This window comes from Cynocephalus volans, chromosome 15 (genome assembly GCF_027409185.1).
Source record: "Cynocephalus volans isolate mCynVol1 chromosome 15, mCynVol1.pri, whole genome shotgun sequence".
NCBI classification, from domain to species: domain Eukaryota; kingdom Metazoa; phylum Chordata; class Mammalia; order Dermoptera; family Cynocephalidae; genus Cynocephalus; species Cynocephalus volans.
Genome location: NC_084474.1, coordinates 36104947 through 36125560, shown reverse-complemented (window position 1 = coordinate 36125560; position 20614 = coordinate 36104947). Strand labels below are relative to the sequence as shown.

Sequence of the window (20614 nt, the reverse complement as noted above, 5' to 3'; positions counted from 1 at the left end):
GTCTCAAGAGTTAGAGAAGAAAAAGAGTCATGTTGGTTCTTGCTTCTTAGTACCATTCCAGATTACTGTTCTTTTAGAAATACTTGAAAGGGATCCTTCATAGACATCTTCTCTATTCTTTCAATTTTTTCTTCAGCATCTGGCTCACAGCTTTTCTCTTTTCCTCCTCATACTTACCATCCTCATTGACTTCAGCCAGTACTGAAGATGACTTTACCAGTACTTTGGCCACTTAATTTTTTTGTATATTAACCTCATATCCTGCAACCTTGCTATAATCACCTTGCTTATTAGTTCTAGGAGTTTTTTTGTGGATTCTTTAGATTTTCTACATAAATGATCATGCCATCTGCAAAGACATGTTTTATTTCTTTCTTCCCAATGTGTATACCTTTTATTTCTCTTTCTTGTTTTACTGCATTAGCTAGGATTTCCAGTATGATGTTGAAAAGTAGTGGTGAGAGGGTACATCCTTGCCTTGTTCCTGAGCTTAGTAGGAAAGTTTCATGGTTCTTCTCATTAAGTATGATGTTAGCTGTAGATTTTTTGTAGATATTCTCTACGAAGTTGAGGGAATTTCCCTCTATTCCTAGTTTACTGAGAGTTTTTATTAATGGGTGTTGGATTTTTGTCAAATGCTTTTTCTGCAATTATTGATAGAACCATGTGCTTTCTCTTCTTTTAGCCTATTGATGTGATGTATTACGTTAATCGATTTTTGAATGTTGAACCTGGCATAAATCCTACTTGGTTGTGGTGTGTAATTATTTTTATATGTTATTGGATTTGATTACTAATATTTTGTTGAGAATTTTTGCGTCTATGTTCATGTGACATATGGTCTGTAGTTTTCTTATAATGTCTGTGTGATTTTGGCATCAGGATAGTTCTGGCCTCATAGAATGAGTTAAGAAGTTTTCTTTCTGCTTCTGTTTTCTGAAAGAATGTGTAGAGAATTGGTATAATTTCTCTTTTAAATGTTTGGTAGAATTCACTAGTGAACCCATCTGGACCTATTGCTTTCTGTTTTAGGAAAGATCTTAATTATTGATTCAGTTTCTTTAATAGACATAAGGCTATTCATATTGTCTATTTCTTCTTGTGTGCGTTTTGGCAGATTGTGTCTAATAGGGAATTGGTCTGTTTCAAATTTGTGGGCATAGAGTTGTTAGTATTACTTTATTATCCTTTTAATGTCTGTGGAATCTGTAGTGATGCACCCTCTTTTCCTTTCTTATATTAGTAATTTGTGTTCTCTCTTTTTTTCTTAGCTTGGCTAGAGGCTTATCAATTTTATTGATCTTTTCAGATAACCCACAGTCTTTGTTGATTTTTGTTGTTGATTTCCTTTTTTCAATTCTGTTCCTTTCTGCTCTAATTTTTATTCTTTTCTTTGCTTACTTTGTATTTAATTTACTCTTTTTCTAGTTTCTCAAACACGGGTGATTGATTTTAGAGCTTTCCTCTTTTCTAATTTTTGTATTCAATGCTATAAATTTTCCACTAAGCTCTACTTTCACTGCACAAATTTTGATAAGTTTTGTTTAATTTTTATTTAGTTCAAAGTATTTTTAGATTTCTTTTGAGATTTATTCTTTGATACATGTGTTATTTAGAAGTGGGTTATTTACTCTCCATGTACTTTGGGATATTTGAGCTATCTTTCTGTTAGTGATTTCTAGTTTAATTCCATTGTAGTCTGACAGCAGACATTATAGAATTTCTGTTCTTTTAAATTTGTTAAGGTGTGTTTTATGGTCCAGGATGAAGTCTGTTTGGTGAATGTTCCATGTGAGCTTGAGAAGAATGTGTATTCTACTGTTGATGGATGAAATAGTTTATAGATATCCATTATATCCAGTTGATTTATGGTGTTTTTGATTTTCTTATATATCCTTACTGATTTTCTGCTGGATCTCTCCATTTCTGATAGAAGGGGGTTAAAATCTCCAACTGTAATAATACATTCATCTATTTTTTCTTGCAGTTCTGGAAATTTTTGCCTCATGTATTTTGACTGTTGTTAGGTATGTACACATTGAAGATTATGTCTTATTGGAGAATTGGCCCCTTTATCATTAACAATTTTTTTTTTATCATGAGTAAACTTACCTGTTAGATTAGTTAAGAAAAAGAAAAAGAAATGGTTTTATTTTACCTTCACTTATTCCTTCTCTGTTCTTCCTTTCTTCACATAGATCTGAGTTTTTGACCTTTATAATTTTCCTTTTCTCAAAATAATTTATTTTATCATTTCTTGCAAGGCAGATCTGCTGGCAACAAAATTCCTCAATTTTTGTTTGTCTGAGAAAGCCTTTATTTCTCCTTCAGTTTTGAAGGATAATTTCTCAGGGCATGAAATTTTAGGTGGGTGTTCTTTTTCTCTTAATATTTTAGATATGCGACTCTACTCTTCTTGCTTGCATGGTTTCTGAGAAGAAGTTGGATATATAATTCTCATTATTACTCTTTTTTTGACAGCTGGTCAGTATGGGGATCCAAACCCTTGACCCTGGTGTTACAAGGCTGTGCTCTAACCAACTGAGCTAACCAGCCAGCCCAATAATTCTTCTCTTTGATTTTCTATAGGTAAGGTGTTTTTTTCCCTTGGGCTTCTTTCAGGATTTTTTATCTTTGATTTTCTGTAGTTTGAAAATAATATGCCTAGGTGTAGTGCTTTTTGCCATTTATCCCGCTTTGTGTTCTCTGAGATTCTTGGATCTATGGTTTGGCATTTGACAATAATTTGGAGAAATTCTCAATCATTATTGTTTCAAATATTTTCTTCTGGTCCTCTCTTCTTCTTTTGGAATTCCCATTATGTGTAGCTTACATTTTTTGTCTTTTTTCTCTTTGCTTTTCACTTCTGGCAGTTTCTATTGAGATATCCTTAAGATCAGAGATTCTTTCCTCAGCTGTGTCGAGTCTACCAGTAAGCTCATCGAAAGCATTCTTCATTTTCATTACAGTGTTTTTAATCTCTAGCATTTCTTTTTGGCTCTTACCTAGAATTCTCATCTTTCTGCTTACATTGCCCATCTGTTTTTGCATGCTGTGTACTTTGTCCATTAGAGGCCTTTGCATCTTAGTCATAATCGTTTTAGATTTCTGGTCTGATAATTCTAGTATCCCTGCCATAACTGAGTCTGGTTCAGATGCTTACTCTGTCTCTTCAAACTGTTTTTTTTTACCTTTTTATATGTCTTGTAATTTTTTTCTTGATAGCTGGACATGTTGTACTGGATAAAAGGAACTATTGTAAATAGCCATTTAGTAATATGGTGATAAGGTATCAGGGGATGGGAAGTGTTCTGTAGTCCTTTGAGTAGGGCTCTGTCTTTTAGTAAGCCCGTGCCTCTGGTCCCTGAACTTCACTCATGCTTCTCAGTCCCCAACCCCTTTTGGTGGGACAGGATGGCTAGAGCCAGGTGGAGTTGGGTATTTCTCTTCCCCCAGGTCCGTTAGGCTCGGATAAAACCCCGGCAGGTTAGGCTCTGGTTAAACTTTCTCCTGAGGACAGATCTTGTTGAATAGAACAGAATGCTCTGGTGTATTTAAAAATTGTTCCTTTTTCCTGAAGCACAGGGGATTTTGCCCTTATGTTCTCTGTAAGAACCAGGTCATGCTCCTGGAGATGAAACTCGCAAAAATGTAGGAGACCCCCATGACTGGGTCCCCCTGGAATTTTTAATTCTGAGACTTGTCTACACTGAGCCTCCAGCAATTCTCAGGTGTTGCTACGCACTGGTTCCTAAGGAGGTTTGTGTTTTGAAGTTTGTGCTTTGACCAGCAGTGTTCTCTGCATTTGCCTCTCTCTCCAAATTTGGGGGCAGCAGTTTGCTCTGTGACCTCTACCTCTTAGATGGATCTAAGAAGAATTGTTGATTTGTTAGCTGTTTGCTTGTTGTTAGGAAGAAGCAGCAAGAAAACTGAAAGTCACCATGCAGTTTTTCAATATCATATTCTAAGACCTTCATTTCCACTTTCCTTCACTTGCAGGTTACCGTAATTTGTATATCATTATCACTTCGAACTGTCTTATCTTCTAGTTCTAAAACTCCAGAGCTCTTTCTTGGACCACAGTTTTACCCTCACCATGTTCTCGTTCCTTAATCACACCTTTCTCTGCCAACTTACCAACTTTTCTCTGGGACTACTTTCATAATCAGTCTGGAACTACTTGGTGATCATTCCAAAAGTCTAGAATCTCTCTCAGTCTTTTGCCTTGCCTGCCATACTAAAGCTCCCTTAACCACTACATTGCTCTTATACCTCTTATATTGTGATATTCTGCCGGCCCTGTTAGTCCGGCGATTTTCAACGTTGGCACTAGAGACATTTGGGGCCAGACAGTCCTTTGTTGTGGAGACCTAGCTGTTCTGTGTGTTGCAGGATGGTTAGCAGCATCTTTGGCTTCTATCTAGTAGGTTCCAGTGGCACCCGCAGTCATAACAAACACATCTCCAGACTTTGCCAAATGTCCCTGTGGGTCAAAATTGTCCTAGCTGAAAAATGCTAGAGTAGTCAATAAAACTTGATGCTGACTGTGTCTATAAGAAATTGATTGAGTTTTTAAAAACCTAAATTTTGGAGGTACTTTGGGCACTGTATGAGTGCTTTACATATGGCCAGGTATTTATTTAATCCTCACAGCAACCCTGTAAAATAGGTGTAATTATTAACCCCATTTTACGAGATGAGCGAACAGTAGCACAGAGAATCTAAGTGCATTGCCCTATCCACAGAGGTGGTAAGTGGTAGAGCCAGGATTAAACCATGTAGTCAGATTTCAGAGCCCTCCTTTAGGAGCCCTCCTCCTCTAGTCTTCATTAATTGTTCATAGGCTTTCTGCACAGCTGTGATTTTAATTTTTTTCTTTATTGCTTCTGTAAGTTATCTATTACTGCATAACAAACCATCCCAAAACTGAGTTCTCCTCCAGACAATTTATTCAATTTTTTTTTTTTTTGAGAAGAAAAAAATATATATTGCATTTATTATTGCTAGGGCAGGTGCCTTATTACCAGGTATTATCCACTTTATGGGTTTTTTTATTCATTCTTTTACTATCATTTAATGGGATTTTAGGTGGGAGAGAGAACTAAGTACTCTGCCAGTTTGAACCATTAATCTGTTTATTTTAATAAAAGAACATCGTTATGAGCATAACATTTATTGACTAGTGTTGAGGAAACAAAAGTTATTGTAGCACAGTTAATAGAAGTGAGTCATTTTAAAATTACTTTTTTTTTTTTTTTTTTTTTTTTAATAATTTTATTTTTTATTTTTTATTTTTTTTAAATTTTATTTTGTCGATATACATTGTAGCTGATTAATGCTCCCCATCACCAAAACCTCCCTCCCTTCTCCCTCCCCCCCTCCCCCCCAACCATGTCCTTTCTGTTTGTTTGTTGTATCAACTTCAAATAATTGTGGTTGTTATATCTTCTTACCCCCCCCCGTTTGTGTGTGTATGTGTGTATGTGTGTGTGTGAATTTATATATTAATTTTTAGCTCCCACCAATAAGTGAGAACATGTGGTATTTCTCTTTCTGTGCCTGACTTGTTTCACTTAATATAATTCTCTCGAGGTCCATCCATGTTGTTGCAAATGGCAGTATTTCATTCGTTTTTATAGCTGAGTAGTATTCCATTGTGTAGATGTACCACATTTTCCGTATCCACTCATCTGATGATGGGCATTTGGGCTGGTTCCAACTCTTGGCTATTGTAAAGAGTGCTGCGATGAACATTGGGGAACAGGTATACCTTCGACTTGATGATTTCCATTCCTCTGGGTATATTCCCAACAGTGGGATGGCTGGGTCGTATGGTAGATCTATTTGCAATTGTTTAAGGAACCTCCATACCATTTTCCATAGAGGCTGCACCATTTTGCAGTCCCACCAACAATGTATGAGAGTTCCTTTTTCTCCGCAGTAAAATTACTTTTCAGAGAAGGTGCATGTTGAAATTTTTTTCTTGCTAACCAGTATGAAGTAAAGTATATATACCATTTCATTATATTTTTGTTATTATTGTTTGCATTAAAGAGGAAGTTGTATGAGATGTCTCTTATTTTTAATGTATATTACTTTATAAAATCCTTTTTATATTTGAGAATCTGAAATACTGCTTAAGAGTTGGAAGAAAATTTATAGGTTTACAGTCCTTTTATTTACAATTAAGCAAACAGATCCAGAGAGTTAAATTACTCACTCAAGATTTTTTAGCTATTTATTGGCTAAGGTGGTCATAGAACTCAGATTTCCTAAGTATTTCTGTTATCTGCTGTACTGTTTCCTTCCTTCTAACTTTTTAAATGATGTTTCTATTTTTTGTTGTTTGTGGCAACTTTTATTTGAGAGTCACTATTCAACATACCAACGTAGCTTTGAATAGCAGGTATGGTACTCGTGTAAAATAAAGTAGTTGGACTAGTTGATGGCTCATGTTTCTTTTAGCACTAATAACCACTGATTCTAATCAGTATATTAAATGTCTTTATGCATGGTTGTTACAATATATATGCTTAATGTATATTAAAAAATTTAAAGTAATACATATTTTTTATACTCTAGATTTTCTGTAATAAATAATATACAGAAATTATTATAGTTAGTATTTTGTGTATTTCTTTTGAGGGACTTATATCTAAATAATATCACTATAAACATGTGTAAATTTATGTAAGTATATATATATAAATATGTACACTGCTATTTTTAACTATCTACCAGATAACCAGTGTTCCTTGAAATTTTATATAGGTTTATATAATAAACTTAATACTATGTGCAAACCTAAACTTACTTTCTCACTCCTGTTGCACTTCTCTTCCCCTTCGTCCACGACTCCCCCTTTCCCTTACTTTCTACAGCCAGTTGGGTACCATCAAATTCTTAGGTACCATCAAATCCTTGCTATGCTATTTGGAATATCTGTGTATCTCTTCTATACTGCTATGGGCATTGCCTCAGTGTATGCTCCTTATCATCTCTATCCTAGCTAATTGGAGGAGCTTCTCAACAATTGACCCCCTTTCCATTTAATTTATTTATTTATTTTTCCTCCCTTTGGCCCATCTTGCATACTGTTGCCAAAGTTTTCAAAACAAAGAACAAGTACTGTCACCCCACTGGTTAGAAGCCTCTTCGACTCCCCTCTGCTTATAGGATGCCTAACCTCCTTAACCTAGGGTTTAAGACTCTTCACAACCTAAGTGAGGATAGCAGTTGTTTTCAGCAACTTTTTGGACCCTAATCTCTGTTTCATTTTGGTTTAACTCTGTCCCCTACTGTTTCACATATTTTTCATTTCGAGGCCCAGAAGAAAGCTGGTACATGATCAGCTCTGAACACACAGCATATGTTTGGTGAATGAAAGTGGTACTGTTTCCTATATCTGTAATCCCTTTACCTTCCCCCTTTCTACCTAGATAGTCCGGTTCAACTTTTAGGCTTCAAAGGGAGAAAGTAGTATAGCAGAATAACAGGAAGTATGATCTTTATCACCAACTCTTAAAGGAAGCAGTCAACTCCAAGTTACCTGTTTTACCTATGATAACTCTATGAGTGAGCTTCATCGTTAACATTTTCCATAACTAGGGTTAGGTACTGCTCCATCATATAAACCCAACGGGTAACAGCGTGCCTACAGTCTGCAGTCTGAATCAGAATGAGAGAAGCTAACAGTGTTGGTTTAGATACTTTATAAACACAACTCCCTGTTGTCAGTGTGTATAGTGGGAGTTGCTGCATTTATTATTTTTAGAAGTCACTTGACAAGTAAATGAGTACAGCTTGGGTAGGAGTTCAGAGATGGTTCTAGACTATGATTTTTGAAGGAGAGCTTTGTCTGATTGTTTGATGTAGTTTCCAAGAATCAGTGAGCAATAATGAATGTACAATTTAAAAGCAAATTCAGGTGTTAATCCAGGGGTTTTAGGCTTTTGGTAAAATAATTTCACTCACTGAAAACACATTGATTTCATTGTAAAATGTAACAAAGGAAAGGCAAAAATAATGGAACTGAAAGTGATAGCATTCTGTTTCCACTTGATTTTAAAGTTGCCTTTAAAAATAATTATTCATGATTTTAAAAAGTTTATAATGTAATACATATTTCACAATAGATTTACTGAAAATGTCAAGAGAATCTAAATAGTTGAGAACACAATAATTTTCTGAAACCAAAGGGGAAAATACCACTTACTGTCATACTCATCTCAGCCCAAACATCTCTTCACAGTTGTAAAGGAGATTGCTATTTTAGGAACAGGCCTAGTGATGGCCACTTATCTCCAGTAGATGTGTAACTACTGGATCTACTACTGGATCTTCCTCTCATTTTAATTAGACTGTGGCTTCGATTGAAAGTCTGTCAAAAAGAGAGGAAGCCTGGTAGATATCAACTGCAGAAGTGGAGTAATGGGAAAGCAGGTCATAGAGAAAAGTGGGCGGGACTCTCCCTGGTTGTAAGTAGGACAAGACTGCCCAGCTGATACTCTGTCTGCTTTTCCCTTAAGCAGTGCTTCTCAGCTGCACTGGTGGCAGCTTTTGTGGATGGTATAGTGGCTCCCAGCAGAGGATCATAGTAGCTGCTCTTGTCACTGATGGCTTGCTTAGTAATACTTTCTTTGCACTACCTCTAGAGGGCAATTCATAGCTGTGTCTGTGTTGAGCCTGTAGGATGTGTTTTATCCTTGACTCTCTGCAAGAAAGAACTATTTTTTCAAAGTGCTTGTTTAAGGACCTCTAATGTTATACTTTGTGGAATTATAAAAACTAGTGTTATAGCTCATAGTGTACATTCCTGGCTATCCTTTCAGCTCTAGTTGGCATCTAGGTCCACTGACTCGTGTTTTGTTTAGATTGACTCTTCTGTGCTAAGGGTTCCTTCCCAGTGAGTTTCACCCCACTGAAATAAATTCATCACCATACTTTCTCTCTAGCACCAAGGACTTGGCATCAGCCAAATGTCTTGACTTTCTTTTTCCTGAGGCAGAGGTCATAAACTTGTGGTCCACGGGCCAACTTCAACACCTGGATTTGTTTTGCCAGATTTGTAAAATGGAAAACTTTTTTTTTTTTTTTAACATAAAAGCATTTAACAGTTGGAAATTTCACATTAATATGTGGATATCTGGCTTTTCTTGGAAAATCAAAATGTGGCAACAACTGGACTTGAATTGCATCTATAGCTAGAGCTGAATAGTGGCTGTATCTTTTAAACTGGGCATATATTCTCTGCTTGGCAAGCCCCTACCTGACATGCCATTTGAGTTTGTAATCCTTGGAGTAGTACATGCATTAAAATTAAGTCGTAAATACAGTGTTGTAGTTGTAAAAGTAAATATGCTGCTGAACTCTTAGTAATTCTCTCTTGAATAACAAATGGAAAACTCATTCCAAATATAGGATGTAGGTAGTCAGATCAAGTTGTTAATATTCTTCTGTGATCAGTTCTTACAAATAGAAATATAGTATTTCCCAGAGTTTGTGCCAGAGAACACACACACCACACCTTACACAAATTAAAGATGAATAGAAGGCACAAATATGTGCTCATGGATTTCTGAAAAAGCATGTGTTTGGAAACATTTTTTACAAGAAAAAATAGGAGTAATCAGATTACTCTATATGGTCAGTCATACTTCAAGTGAATTCAGTATGTAAAAGACTCCTAGAAGGTGAGCAGCAAAAAACAAAAAAGATATTTTTCCTTTGGAATTTTACTTTAGGAAAAAGAAGAAAATCAGAACAAATTCAGGTCATTTAAGAATATTATATAACAAGAATCAATGTTGAGACTGATAGATTTGATGAAAGGCCCTTAATCATTTTTATCTTAACATTTATTTGAATTTGTATTAAAAGAATAGTCACTCACACTAAACCCGAATTAGAAGGCAATTTTTGCGGATGGTCAGTACTAGGAATAAAGTCAGTTGCCTTCTTGGATGCCCTCCTCACATGCTCAGTCTCTGACAATTCCTCCCTTCTCCCATTCTGGGACCTTCTCTTGCTCTCTTATCCTCCCTGGGCTCTTGAGACCCCACTCTGGACCACCGGTCCCTGCCATTCCCTGCCAAGCACAGATGTCCACTTTTCTCTGGCTCTTCTTCAGGAAGGAAAGGGAGGGAGAGAAAAGTTGAAGAGCACAACTGGCTTTTTTAAGAAAATTTCTACTTAAAATTTTTTATTATTGCTATAAAATATAAATGTACAGCAAATAACTTTAAAAAATTTCCCCATTAAGATTTTATTTTATCTTTATGTTGAATTATATGTATATCAATATTTCTTTTCATATTTAGGAGTCTCTGAAAAATGTGGAATCCTTCGCATCCATGCTGAGACATTCACCTCTTACACAGATGGGACCTGCTAAGGATAAACTGGTCATTGGACGAATCTTTCATATTGTGGAGAATGATCTTTATATAGATTTTGGTGGCAAGTTTCACTGTGTATGTAGAAGACCAGAAGTGGATGGAGAGTAAGTAGAATCATTTCCGAGTACTTTAAGAGTATTCATAAAAGTTGAGATACCTGAAAAGTATGAAGGTACTTCAAAAAGTTCATGGAAAAATAGAATTAAAAGATAATACAAATCTTTCCATGAACTTTTTGTAGTACCCCCATATTGTTGGACTTAAGTGATTTTTCAAAAGACAGACAATATATTTATTTCTCATGGTAATGTTCTTAACATAAAAGTCTAAAGTGCTTAAAAATATTCTTAGTCATGTTAGATCGCATTCATGTCTTCTCAAAGCAGTAAGAACAGTTTTGGGGAAGATTTGAATGTTCATCCTGATATTAAACCAGTCCACATGATAAAATTAAAACCAACTTTGTAGTAGGATATGCTGGTCAGACCTTTTTGCTTGTAACCTTTTTTGCCCCTCTTCTATTTGACAGTCTCTCCTGCATCTCAGCAAAGCCTCCCCTTTCCACTTCTTTGTGTTTCTTTCTCTTATTCCACCGAATTCTGATGCTTTATCATTTTCTTTTCTTATTATTTCACATCTCTTTTCAGGATGATTATTTTTCATGTTATATAAATAGAATTGATACTATTTATAGTCTATACAGATAGAGATATTTATGACTGTAAATATGCATTGGGGAAAGCACTAAGGTGGGAGATCTGTGAGTAGAATATTAAGAGTTAAGGAGATGTTGAACTAAGATTCTGAAATGGGAAAACAATAGTAAACAAGATGGAAATTATTTTTTTAATCAGTTTTTAATGTGTACATTATTTAGATTTCAGTGTTTCTAATATCAGGTTGCATCTTACAGGTGATGGTTTATCATTTAATTGGCAGTGTTTTTTCCTCTTAATAGTATATAAATAATGATGATTCTAGTAATCAATGGCATCTTAGGGAGAATGACAGTAATTGCATATCCTCCTGTATACTTTAAGTCATCTCTAGATTACCCATAATACCTAATACAGTGTAGTGCTATGTAAGTAGTTGTTATACTGTATTGTTTTTTATTTGTATCATTTTTCTATTGTCTTATTTTTTATGTTGTTAATATTTTTGATCTATGGTTGGTTGAATCTGTGGATGTGGAATTCGCAGATACAGAGGGCTAACTGTAATGAAATAGAATATTATAACAATATGCCAACATCACTACTCTTGTGCTTTGGGGCCATTATGAAGTAAAATAAGGGTTACTTGCACACATGCACCACAATACTGTGACAGTCTATCTGATAACCAGGATGGCCACTAAGTGACTGAGGGCTGGGTGGTATCTACAGTGTGGATATGCTGGACAAAGGGACAATTCATGTCTGGGGGTGGACCACAAGATTTTATTCCATGCTACTCAAAACAGCATGCAATTTAAAGCTTACGAATTATTTATTTATGGAATTTTTCATTTAATATTTTCGGAGTGTGGTTGATTGCGGGTAACTGAAACTGCAGAAAAGCAAAACCATAATGGACGAGTGGTGCTACCATAGCTAGTTTCTTGAAAACCTACATTGGCATTTTATGTATATTGTCTCATTTATTCTTTTAAGAACCATAGAAAGTAGGTGATATTATCTCCATTTTCCAAATGAAGAAAATGAGTCTCCGAGCATAAATAATGTGCTGCAGTCACACGACTAGGAATTAACAAAGCAGAGATTCAAACCTAGGGCTGTGTGTATCCAAAGCCCATCAGTGCTCTTTCACCATACTGTGTTGCTCTCTAAATCATTCAACATATAGTTACCCAAGTGTTGTAAAGACCTCCTAAAATAGTCTCACATATGAAATAGTTTCTTACTAGGGACTCTGAAGACAGTGTGGTAGTGAAGCTCTGTGGAGGTCTGTTAGAAAATGGTAGGTCATCTATTATAATATTCTTGTCCATGGTTGCTATGGTCTGAAGGTTTGTTTCTGCTACGGTCAGAATTTATATGTTGAAACATAATCACCAGTGTGATGCTTTTGGGAGGTAGGGCCATATGGAAGTGATTAGTGCCCTTATAAAAGAGGCCTCAGAGAGCTGCCTTGCCCCTTCCATCATGTGAGGACACAGTGAGAAGGCACCATTTATGAACCAGGACTGGTCCTTCACTGGACACCAAATCTGCTGCCACCTTTATCTTCGACTTCCCAGCCTCTAGAACTGTGAGAAATAAGTTTCTGTTGTTAATAAGCTACCCAGTTTATGATACTTTGTTATAGCAGCCTGAATGGACTTAGACAATGGTATAGTGTGAATGGACAGTGTTACTGCCAATAAGCTAGTGACTAGCAAGTCCAAGCTTTGTTTTGGAATAGATCTGTCTCATAATTATGGTAAGATCTGTACTCTCAGGAACTGGTTGATATTGATAGTACTTAGTTGCTTAAAGTCAGCATGCCTCATGTTATTTGGAAATGATATATTTCAAAAAAGTTTATTCTGCAAGTAATAGAAAGTTTATACATTTAATACTTAATTTTTAATTCTTTGGTTCTTCTGTATAAAATGTATCATCTACTTTATATGAACTTTGTTAGACCTAAAGTAGTTTAACATTTTGTTTTGTTTTTGATGACCCAGGGTCATAATTGTAAACATTAACTTTTGTATTGTACCATAATGCGAATATATAGAATTATTGCTCCATAACCACGTAACCCCCCAGTTCTATGGTTTCACCTTTGGGTGTCATCTCTCCTTCTCTGCTGTTATGCCCATGTTTGCTTTTTTATAGCTTTCTTAGACCTCTTCTTCCAATATGCTGATACTTGGGAAATTGGTCACCAAGTTTACTGTGCTTGAAATAAGAACAAATAGTGTTTGAGTAAGGACCTAGCAGCCTCTTGTATAAGTAAAGTGCATGTACTTTAGTGCATGGACTTTAACATGTATTTTGACAGCTTCTAAACTTCTTCTGTTTAACTCTCACTGGGTTCTGTAGATTCTTGATGTCACCAGATAACTAACTTCCTGATAAGTGAAGTGTAACTGTAACTGGGTTGGAGTTTTGCCTGGGTTGACTGCCTGTTCACTGATGCTCTTGATAGGGATTGTCACATATCAGAACAGTGTTTGTTGAACCAATCAAGGTGCTGAGTGTTTTGGACATGACCATTTATCATGGTTGTGACTTTAACACCTCCAGTAGGAACAGTAGCAAAAATAAGATGTGATTATTGGATTCCAAATCCTATTTGAGATGATGCTAGTCCTTACAGTAAATTTGTAAGTAAATGAGTAAATTCCTTAAAATTTTTGTTAAACCCAAAGAATTGCTTTATGGCATTGATTAGTTTGATTGCCTTGGAATGTACCTGTAAAACATTTTATCGCTCTCAAGAAATAAGCTGCTGATTTTAATTTAATTTAATTTAATTTTACTTTTGTTGGCTGGCTAGTACAGGGATTGAGCCCTGGACCTTGGTGTTATCAGCACCATGCTTTAACCAACTGAGCTAACCCGCCAGCCCTATTAATTTTATTTTTAAATAAACTAGGAATGATATGATTTTTCATTAAGCCAGCAAACGTTTAATGAGCAGTTATGTGCCACTTCTATATTTAATGCTAGTGATATGCAGATTAAAGACAATCCTGCTTTCAAGGAGTTGATTCGGTCAGGGAGATAGAGAAGTAAGCCGATAAATGTAACACCATAGAAGTTCTGTTTATTGATTCTACAGGAATGGAGAAGAGGGGATTGATAATTCCATCTGCTCTTGTCAGAGTACATTTCCCAGAGGAACTAGCAACTGAACTGACTTGTAAAGGATGGGTGGGAGATGCTAAGTATAGGAAATGAGAGTGTTTCCAGGTGAGAGAGCAGCACTTGCAAAAGTTTTAAGTGAGAGAAAGCCTGGCTCTTCTGGGAACTCAAGTGTCTTAGTTGACTTAAGTTTAGGAGGAGTGATGGGAGAGTGAGGAGATGGGCAGGAGCCAGATTCAGAGAATTTAAGTATCATTCTAAAGAATTGGGGCTTTATTATGAAGGTGGCAAACAGCCATTAAAATATTGTAACAGGTAACGTGGATCAAATTTGTGTTTTAGTGAGATCATTTGGCAGAGGTATGGAGCATATATTGAAAGGATGATGCTGGAGTTAGGGAGGTCAGTAAGGAAGCTGCAGGAAAGAAATAATGAGAATGTAAATGAAGCCTGAGGGTGAGGAAAGAAGAGACTTTCATTAGCAATTTAGGAGATAGAAGAGACAGGTCTTGGTGACTGAATAGTTGTGGGTTGTGAATTAGAGGGAAAATTTTTGAATAATGTTTTATTTCAGACATGAATGACAGTGAGTTAGATTGTGTTGAGGAAGTAGAGAAGGGGGGATGTATTATATTGATATTTTTGCCTGCTTTAAAAACAAAAATTAAAATGCCCGGATTTAGGTCAGTTTTGATTCTTTTATTCCCATTCATGGTTATAACACTTCTGATTAGTATCAAACAAGGAATCTTTATCTTTTTACTGAAATATAAAATCTCTGTGGTTAATCCATGCTTATTGCTTTGGTTAAAGAGCCAAATTCTCCAAGTCTTTTCATTTCATTGTTATATTTTAATTTTGATTTTCCAGGATTTGTAAACATTTCTGTAAAATCCTCAAGTCCAGTTTTACAGGTAAAGTCTATTTATTAATGTGTTAATGAGGATTGTGTCTTTTAAAGCATTATTTCTACACTGACATCTCTATCACAACATGCATGATTGACAGCTCTGAAAATCGAAGAGTTTCAAAACAAGCTCTGAAAATCGAAGAGTTTCAAAACAAGCATGATTGGCAGCTCTAAGTTAACTAGCACGTGCACTGAATATTATTTGTACTTTTGTTTGACACTAAGGTGGAATAAACAAGCTAATTTCCTAGTCTTTGTTTCTATTTCAGGTTGTGTAATATGTAGAGTCAAATAAAGAGTGATTGAATGTATATTGAATGTTTCAAACACCAAAGTTTTCAAGGTACCTTGGTGGGGAAAAAGAAAATAAGAATTTGAATTAAGTGATCTTGTCATTCCAGAGGATATGGAATACAATTAAAAAGTATGCATATTTTTAATAGATTGGTTATTAAAATCATTTTGTTAGTTTTTCTTCAACAGATCTCTGATTTTTTTTTTTTTTAGGATAAAAGAGCATCTGTTATATTTAGCTTTTTAATAAGAAACCTTAAGAATATGTTCAGATATATTATATGTTAAAATATGAATTATATGTTCAAATATGATCAAATTATAAAGTATGATCTTAGGAATGTTTTGACTTCATGAAAAACATGTACTTCAGATTGTGAATAGCATTAGAGGGTTTTTCCTTTCTTGTCTGGATACATGTCATAGCAAAGTTCTTTTGGATTAATTTATTCTATTGCATTGGTTGTTCTATTGGATTTTATTTTGACTGAGGTGCAAAATTGATTTGCTTCATGTAGCATATTCAGTCATGTACAGCTGTAATCAGTCCAGATATTGTCTGAATTTATATGTTTCATAAGTTTGCCTTGTATGCCTTCTCAGGACTGTAAAGGTCAAAAGTGAATCTGGAAACTACTTTGGTGGCTGCTTGTTAAGGAATGTAAGCAATTAAGTGTTCCCACATAAGCTTTGAAGTTAATATCTTAATAGGATGGAGAGGAGAAAAAGTCAAGGCAGTACTTTTGCAATTGGTTCAGGCTGTAGTTCTATTGACCTAAGAGTGGATTTTAGAAAAGTTAAAAGCTATCTTAATAGAAAGTATGAGTTCTATTTTAGTTTGTAGAATTTTGTATTAATGTAGATTGCCACTTGATAACATCTAGAGACTCTTAGGAACCCAGAATTTCAGCATTTATTTTGTAATTTGTGATTAAATATAAGAACAGTAATAGCTAACATTTGTTGAGCATTTTATGCTAGGCACTTTAAGAAATTTGCATGCCTTATTTTCTTTAACTGTTACATTACTCTAGGGAGATACTGTTAGAATCCTCAAAAAAAAAAAAAAAAAAAAAAACACAAGGAAGAAGAAACTAAGGCTTACAGAGATTTTAGGTAATATACCCAAGGACAGCAGCTAGTTAGTAAGCAGAACTGAGGCAATATAGCTTCTCTAAGTCCATGTTGTTAACTACTACTTTATACTATTCAAAGGCATTTCCTGTGTGTGTGTGTGTGTAATTTGATAATTTTCTCAGTAAATATTTATTGAGTATGTTAATTATAGGGTGCTGAATGTAATTTTAAAATACTGTATGACATCTTTAGGATGAAAGGTATACATAGCACAGTAACACAGAATGTATGAATAAAAGCCTAAATGAATGATGTGATTAAGCATGGAAGTGTTCTTCAAAAGAGAAGATAGAGCAATGAAGGTTGGGATGATTTCATAAACAAACAAAAAAAGTGCCTCCCAAAAGAGATGTAACTTTATTTTCTGAAGGATTGGGAAGGGGGTGTTAGGAGATGGGAAATGAAAGGACACCTCTGGGGAAGTGGCATGAGCAATGGCACAGAGTTGAGAATGAACTTGATGTGATTGTTATTAGTCATCTGTGTCTGTATAAACAATTACTCCAAAACTTAGTGGATTAGAAAAATAAACATTTATTATCTCACACAATTGCTGTGAGCCAGGAATGCAGGGTGTGCCTTAGCTGGATGGTTCTGGCTCAGGGTCTCTCATGGAGTTCAGTCAAGATATCAGCCAGGGCTGCAATCATCTGAGGGCATGACTGAGGCTGGAGGATTTTTTACCAGGGTGGCTCACTCATATGCCTGCTGAGTTAGTGCTGGCTGTTGGCAGTAGGCCTCAGTTCCTTGTCATATGGAGCTCTCCACTGGGCTGCTTGAGTGTCCTCACAATATAGCAGCTTCCTCCAGAGCGAGTGCTCTAAGAGAGGGAACGAGAATGACATTGTGATCCCTTTTATGACCTAGCCACACATTGTCACATCTGCTGTATTCTGTGTATTCTGTTCGTTAAAAGTGAATCCCTAGGCCCAGCCCACACTCAAGGGGAGGGAAATTAGACTCTGCCTGTCAGAGGGAAGTGTGTGTAAAAGTTTTGTATGTATTTTATTTATTTTTTTGTGAATAAAACTTAACTTTTAATCCAAAAATGTAATAACTATTTATAGGAATGTAGTGAGATATATGATAGAGCAAGATTTAAGAAAATAGAAACATCTTTCTCTCTTTTTTCTGTTTTCAATGTAAAGATATATTTATCACTAATGTTACTAATTATTAGGCACTCCTTAATCCTAGATTTTCTGTATACTTCCAAGATAACCATTATTTTTTTCTTCCATACTGTGGTTCTAGGTATCTAGGTATCTCTTGTCTCCTTACTTATCCATATACGGAGTAAACTGCTCTTAGCTTTGGGCTAGTTCAGTAAACATTTATCAAGTGGGTACTTTTTGCCAACCCCAACTGTGGTATTAATTGAAATCCAGTGAATGGCAAAAGCTGTTTTTCAGGCTGCTGGCACTCAGTTTTCTTAAATAGTTATTTTCCTCTCATGCAAGAGAACCTTGCTAATTTCAGACAAATCTTCAAACTGTATTTTTTAATTTTAGTTAATTGAAATACAATCCACACAGCCCCCAAATCCAGAAAGCTGAGAGTCATAATAGACTCCTTTCTCTTCACTACAACCTCCTTCCACGTTCAATCACTAGCTTCCATCAGTCTTCCCTCTTAATTATCACTGAAATCTGTCCTCTCTTATGTCTCTGCCATTGGGGCTTTTCTCCAGCCGTTGATGTCTCGTATCTTATAGGTGGATTTGCTACAATGACTGCCTCTTAATCCATTCTCTTTCCCCCTCTAGTCTATTCTTTTCCTTTTTCTGTGTACATATTTTAAAACCAACACAGTGGTCAGGATCCCGTGGTGTGGCTGAAGTTTTAGGGAGTGGTGAAATGTCTTCTTTGCTAGATAGTTTAGGATCCTTATAGAAAATTCTGAATTTCAGGTTAAAAGTTATGTCAGTAAAGAGATGGAAGAGTGGTGTTTGGAGATTGGCAATTTTGGGTGTTGACACTAGTGATGTGTGGGATGGAGTGGACACAGCAAGACAAGACCAGTTTGGAGATTATTGTAGTAATCCAGGCAGGAGCTGATTAGGGGCTGGACTAGAGTGAGAAGAGATTGAAACAGAAAGCTAGGAGAGGTTGTTCAAAGCAAGACTGATAGGACTTGATAAATGATGTTTAAGGTGTCCAGCCTGGGTGACTAGTAAAATAGAGATCACAGCAGTACAGAAGTTGAATAGAGGAGCTGTTCATAGGGCAGGATGTGAAGCTCTGCTTTAGACATGTTTTGATTATTCTGTAGGCATTAGGTAGCATGGTATTGGAAATATGACAAATTAGGCTGTAGAATAACAGTAGACCTCAAATTAACAACTTCTTATTGGGCTCTGAGGGTGTACATCTTCTGCCTTTTACCAGTGAAAACAACACAAAAACCCAAAATACAAAGGCATCAGTGCAGATTTGTGTTTGTGCCACATTAAGTGAGAATGACTGTCTTGAAGAAATCTTGCAGTGTTCAGTCAGGTTCAGGCATCCTATTCAAGCAGAATAGCTGTATTTTTAAAAGTGAAATGCAAATGTAAAAATATAACAGATAGGATCCTTTTGGAGAAGCGGTGTAACCCTACCAGGTGCATTCACTATAGGTTTCTGTTATCCCACTTCAACCAGAACTCTCAATAATTCTTCCATTCACTTCTAGTAAATTTCTTAATACTTTACCTTTTTCACTTCTAGGCATCTTGTTTCTTCCACCTCCTTAGCAGATAACTTTATCTCCTTCTTTCTTGAAATCAAGTTCGTACATCAGTTTAAACTATATGAGGTTGCTGTTTCTACAAGTCAGAAAAGTTGAATATCTGAAATTTCATATGATTCAAACTAATACTCCCTGAATTTCCTATTCCCCACCTTAAATTTATCTCATCTTTCTTAGAGAATTTGATAAAATTGGAAACGATATGCTTGTTTCCCCTTCAAGCTGTTGTTCTGTTCTTCCCTGTCCCCAATATTGCCCTTGTTTTCTAAATTTCCGTTCATTCCTCAGCTCAGCTGCCAGGCTGTGCCCTCACCATTATTTAATTGAAGGCCCCTCTTAAATTTGTCAGTGGCCTCTGGTCACCTGTCCAACAGTTTTTGCTCAAGTGTTCTGTATTCTTCAGCACTGTTGGCTATCCTTTTCCCTGAAATTGTCACATCCCTTCATTTTCTTGGTTCTCCTACTTCTCTGTTCTTTTTCTACATTTTAAAGGATGAAAATGGTAGGGAGGAGATACAGTAGTTTTTGGCATGTGCATGGAGGTTGAGCAACGCAAATCTCATGAAGAACATGGAAGTGGAGGGCAAAAGGCCTTGGTTCTAACCCTGCATCTGTCAGTATGTACAGTAAATGTTCATTTACCCAAGGGTCTAAATCTAGTCTAATTTAACCAACAGAATTGTTCAAAAAGGATTGTTTTGAAGCTGTCCTATTTTCAAAACCACAGCATTTTGGGGCCGGCCCTGTGACTCACTAGGGAGGGTGCGGTGCTGGTAGCACGGAGGCCGCAGGTTTGGATCCTATATATGGATGGCCGGTGTGCTCACTGGCTGAGTGTGGTATGGACCACACCAAGCCAAGGGTTGCGATCCCCTTACCAATCAAAAAAACAAAAACAAAAACAAACAAAAAACCCCCCACAGCATTTTGATAGTTGAAAAACACTTTGTGTCTATAAATGACACTTACAAGTGTATCCATTTATTTATATATCCATTTTCCTAATTTGGTAAATAAGGAATCATTCAGGTTCAAAATAGTCCTATATGTGAAAATATGATACTTTGTTCTTAACTTGTTCTAATTTTTAAGAAAAGGTTTTTCCATAAGTTTACTACAGTTAGCTTTTTTTTAAAGTTTTAATTCAAAACCTTAATTTTGGACCTAAAATAGAATACTCTGAGTTCCTTTTAGAATGCAAATTAGATATTAAATAGGTATAATTAGATCCTTAATTAGTACTGATTGAGCATATTATAATGTTCATGTGGATTTTATGCTATTGCCTGTGTCATTTTTGAATTTATTAAGCAAATGAGTCTTTCTTTGATGTATTTTCCTTGAAAGCA

The 20614-nt window shown here is 35.8% G+C and overlaps 1 protein-coding gene across 2 annotated transcripts in view; it reads left to right on the top strand.

Annotated features, from left to right (window-relative positions):
• The window catches only part of TPD52 (tumor protein D52), a 230156-nt gene that overhangs the window by 135717 nt on the left and 73825 nt on the right, over window positions 1-20614 (top strand). For both annotated transcript variants that reach the window (XM_063079379.1, XM_063079380.1), the window contains one exon: window positions 10320-10501. In XM_063079379.1, coding sequence (XP_062935449.1) covers window positions 10320-10501 — 182 coding nt within the window. The remainder of the gene's footprint in view (window positions 1-10319; window positions 10502-20614) is intronic.